General features: G+C 40.6%; 1 protein-coding gene across 2 annotated transcripts; it reads left to right on the plus strand.

Annotated features, from left to right (window-relative positions):
* Positions 1 to 723: 723 nt before the first annotated feature.
* On the plus strand, positions 724 to 2,258 carry LOC6503186 (leucine-rich repeat extensin-like protein 3). Of its 2 annotated transcripts, none has more exons than XM_001963570.3 (2): positions 724 to 1,723; positions 1,785 to 2,258. In XM_001963570.3, exons 1-2 carry the CDS (start codon positions 1,015 to 1,017, stop codon positions 2,183 to 2,185), a joined length of 1,110 nt encoding a protein of 369 aa, XP_001963606.1. In that variant the 5' UTR covers positions 724 to 1,014; the 3' UTR covers positions 2,186 to 2,258. The 2 variants fall into 2 exon arrangements, with proteins under 2 accessions (XP_001963606.1, XP_032311881.1); XM_032455990.1 differs by having other exon boundaries at positions 724 to 1,706; positions 1,785 to 1,871.
* The last annotated feature ends 2,486 nt before the right edge of the window (positions 2,259 to 4,744 follow it).

Raw genomic sequence — 4,744 nt, forward strand, 5'->3', positions numbered from 1 at the left:
AATCATATCCATATCCTAAAGCACCACCATAACTGTCATTTCTATAATATATAACAAGTAAGGACGCTTATAAGGGAGTTTCACCGCTATATGGTACCCGGTACTCCTCCCTTTCACTTCAAAAATCCTATCCTATAGTCCTATCCATCCTATATTATAATGTATTACCTTTTTTGGGACAGATCATTTTCTTTTAAATTATTTTATCAATCCTATTAGATATTTTTCAAAATATGCCCATATGTACATATATTCCAAACCATTGTGTCTTATAATTTCGCTTTAAAGAATGTGCATTTCTTAAAAACATCAAAGCTTTCTTCTTTGAATCTAAATAGTAATTTTTATGAAAAATCTTTTTGAAAATAACGTAATACTGGAACTGTGTTTTGATTCAAGAAGAAATAAAACACACGAAACTTAGAACCAGAATAAGTCGATAAGTCAAAGGAAAGGAATCCCTAGTCTTCGAATGAAATCCAGTAATACTGGGTTCTATTACTGGGACAGGGTCCGTGGGAACATGCTAGGTGCATGGTTAGAGGTTAATGACAAATGTTGGTATAGAATTTAGGAAATTACTCATACGACTGGTAGGTCGAAGCCACTGTGCGCGACCGCGCCATGGCTGAATATGCATCGGCTGCTAAGCATTATGCATAGTTTTGAGTAGACTATTCGATCTATTAACTACCGCAAAACTAGTGCAAAAGTAATTGTTGCCACGCACAGAACCCGTTGATAACCGACGGCCGTCGCTTTTCGTTTTTCGCTGGCGGGGTGTCGGGTCTGCGATTACGAGATTACGTGGCCTAGCCCGGCCCGGCCTGGCTAGCTAACCTGTCTAACTTGTCCATTTTGGGGCACTTAATCCACGACGCCCAGGCTCGGCCAAAGCCGTGCCGAGCCAAGGCAGGCAACTGAGCGACGGAACGACTGACTGATCACCACCAGTTCTTATTGAAACGGCCTCCAGAGCGGTCCAGCCAGCGCATAGCTCTCGACTCAAACAGGATGACGCCCATGTCCTGTCTCCCGCCACTGTTTCTGGCCCTGCTGCTAACGCTGCTCCTCGGACGGGGCGAGGGCCTCTCGGCTGCGCAGGACCCCTCTAGTCCTGCAGTAAGGGAGAAACGCGGCACCGTCACCCTTGACTTTGGTCTGCTGTTGCGCAATGTGCTGCTGAAAAGCGCCCAGCTGTCCGCGGCAAAGGCCAATCTCACGCGCACCACGCGGCGGCCCACGACGACCACCACCCCAGCACCACCTCCACCTCCGCCTCCTCCAAGGCGCCGCCGACCTATCTGGCATCCGTACTTTGCCTCCGGCTACCTGCCTTTCGACTACGATTATGCGGACCCTCCGGCTCCGGCTGCGACGTCACCGCCGCCACCGCCGCCACCACCAACGCCGCAGCCAACAAGGCGCGTGCGGCCCCAGCCACGTCCCCTAGCCTTCTACTACGGACCCAGGACGGTGGCGGCCCCGCCAGCACCCCCACCACCTCCGCCGCCACCACAGCAGCCATCACAGCCACAACCTCCGCTCTACGACTATAACTACGACTACGATGCTTCAGCAGCACCACCTCCCCCGCCAGCAGCGCGTCCAGTTCCCCGGCCACGTCCTCGTCCGCAACAACAGCAGCAGCCGCAGCCCCAGCCGCAGCGACGCCCGACGCAACTGGGAGATCGCCTTGTCTATCAGTACGCACAACCTACTGGTAAAATTCGATCACTTTTAACTAATTGCCGTACAATTGGATTCTCTCCGACCCTTTGCAGATACCTTCTCTAGGCCGCAGGTGCTCGGGGGCGGGGTGGAGGCTCTGACGGCGGCAGCGGGAGCAGAGGCAGGGACGGCGGGCGATCCCGGGGACGTTGGGGATGTGGATGCCACAGACGTAGAAGCAAATGGGGCAGGAAACGTAAACGCTGCCACGGGCAGTGGCTCTGGCCCTGGTACTGGTGCGGACTCCGATCAATCCCCGCCGCCTTTCCTGGTGAACTATAACAGCGAGAGCGACTTCTACTCCGGGCCTCCGTCTCCCAGCCAGCAGAGCCCTCCATCGGCGCCTAAAGATGCGAACTCCAGCCCGTTCGCGGACTACGCCATCGCTCCACTTGGCTTTGACAGCTCTAGAAAGGGCCTCACTTCTCCCAATCAGCAGTACTTTTTTAAGTAAGCGTTTTTTTTTTCATTTTATTTTATGTGTTGCAGTGTGTGCTTGTGCAATAAAGAAACTATCAATCATCCCACATATTGATTTTTATTAATTAAAAAAATATTCCTCGGAAAAAAAAGAAAATATTCATATTCCACATAATCGTTGAGGGCGAGTCGAGGGAAAAATAATGCTCAGGAAAAATAATGCTCGGAAAAGACCACCGACGTCCGACTTAAAAAATTAAAGAATTGTTATTGTTGTCGGAAACTAACCCAATAACTCAAACTCGAATATGCATAAAACATTTAAAATTCGAACTTCAAAATTTTTAATTACTGAAGAGTTAATGAAAAAAAATTATTTATTTTTAAAAAGTGTTCAATGTTTTAGTTGTTATCTTTACAGCTGTGTCTAGAAAACTATTCAAAATATTTATCCCAACCTCTATCAATATATCCTTCTAGCTTCAGTGGCTCTGAAGTTATACTTATTTTTAATTTACAAAGTATTTGGAATTTGGTTAGTTTAAAAATTTTAATTAAAAATTCGCCCAAAAATGTATTTAAACTCCAAAATTGTTTCGTAGTTGTGGGAAACCAAATTTTTTTAACAAATTAACAGATGAGAGGCCTATTCTTATGAGAGTTCCACTATGTAATAAATTATAAAAAAAAAACACGAAAGGAAAGCTAACTTCAAGCGGAGCCGAAGTTGATATACCCTTGCAGTTAAGCAGAAGCTTATATTGTTATTATATATATCGGATCCTATATAATTGTCCGATCCTTATGAGAATTTCACCATCAACAAAATTTTCAATAAAAATATTGGAAACAGCCCCAAGCATCTTTAAAAATAGAAAAAAAGAAGAAGAAAAAAAAATGTATGGCATATCCGATCAATCATATAATAAACATGTATTATACCTAAAATAAATGCGCAAAGATAAAAAATTAAAAAAACTGGAAATTACGTTTTTCCAGTTTTTCTAGATAACCCAATTGTTGAATGTAACAATTTATTTTGGGTGTGCGATATTTTTTTTTTATTTGGATTTTATTTTTAAATAAATAAACTAAAATCTGAAAAGATATACTCCATATTTCTTAGGGTATTGACCAAATATATGCAGACTCCAAAAAGCAAAGTTGCCGATCAAATACACACACATGTATAAGTAAATGCAAGCTTCACAGGAGGCTGTACAAAATGGGTAGCTGCACTTACAGGACTATATCTTGAGTTAACGGATTTTGCCAGATATGAGCCATATATCAAAAGTTGCGTCATCTCAAAAGCTATCTACACGTGCAATATAAAAAGGATCAGTCGACCAAATTTTGAAAAATAATTTTTTTTCTTAAAAAAAAAGTTTATTTTCAATGTATTTTTTTTTTGTGTACTATATAGACGTTTGGTCTCAAAGAAAGTGAAATTGATATTTAAAAAACCATTTCAACAGTGTAAAGCTCTTTTTAATATCTTTCTTAATTATAAAGTTATGAATTTTTTCATTAACAAAGTTTTTTTTAATTTTTTTACGTAAGTTGTAGAACAATAGTTGCTCATATGATAGTAACAAACATTTTCCAATTTTTTTCAGGATTTTTCAGTAAAAAATAGTGCAAACAGACATACCGACAACTGGCTTCATTTTGAAGAAGAAAAAATCGAATTTTGCGAATAACTTCTGAATGAAATGTTGGATCGGGTCGATTGAGGTACCAATCGCTCTAGCTCTAGAATGCGAATATATATGAATATTTTATCTGGGAACTAAAATGTGTCCACCAGCCCCACTTAGTGATTAACATTTTTTTTACTTTCACCCTAATTTCTCCCAAACCAAATAACTTTTGGAATATGTTTCGACAAAAATTATCTAATTGAAACAATACCTTTCGATTGGTATATCATTCATTTAGTTCGGTTGCCTACAGAAAATTTTTAATTCTTCGGCTATATATAGAGTTTCCTCGCGCACGCCTAGGCATGCAGATCGTCACCTCGTGGACTTCCACAGTGATAAATTGTCAAAACAAAAATCTGGTAAGAAATACATATATACGTACTCACTATCCTCCAATCGTGGGAAATATATCAGTTTACTTCTTTAACGACATAGCCCAAGGCGACACTCCTCATGAACTCCAGATAAAATAATTAAAATTAATGTACTTTTTCAAAATAAACTTTAAATGTGGAATACGCAAGAGGAGCATTGATTTTCCCATAATTTTTGTAAAATCTAGGAGACTCTTAAAGATGCGCCTTTTAGTGTTGTTTACAGATTTTTAAAGCTTTTACTTAAGAAGTGGTAAATATTCAATAATCAGTCTTTCCTCTGACTTTGCCGTATCCCGACGTGTTTTTTGCGATTGCTCTCATCTTATTACCTACATATATCTACATCTCTATCTATATCTATATATACGAGACTCCTCTTTTCGCGTATCATTGTCTGAGATAATTGACTTACATAGTTCATTATCCACACACTTCTTAAAAATAATATTATTCTTCAATATTATTTCTGCCGTGCCCTGCGAATATTCATATATAATATATATATTCCTG

This window comes from Drosophila ananassae, chromosome XL (genome assembly GCF_017639315.1).
Source record: "Drosophila ananassae strain 14024-0371.13 chromosome XL, ASM1763931v2, whole genome shotgun sequence".
Lineage (NCBI taxonomy): Eukaryota > Metazoa > Arthropoda > Insecta > Diptera > Drosophilidae > Drosophila > Drosophila ananassae.

Excerpts from the sequence above, each read along its gene's own strand:
- LOC6503186 (XM_001963570.3), top strand. The coding sequence starts at position 1,015 with ATGACGCCCATGTCCTGTCTCCCGCCACTGTTTCTGGCCCTGCTGCTA. Across the intron at positions 1,724-1,784 it reads TCAGTACGCACAACCTACTG|ATACCTTCTCTAGGCCGCAG; the intron begins GTAAAATTCGAT and ends GACCCTTTGCAG.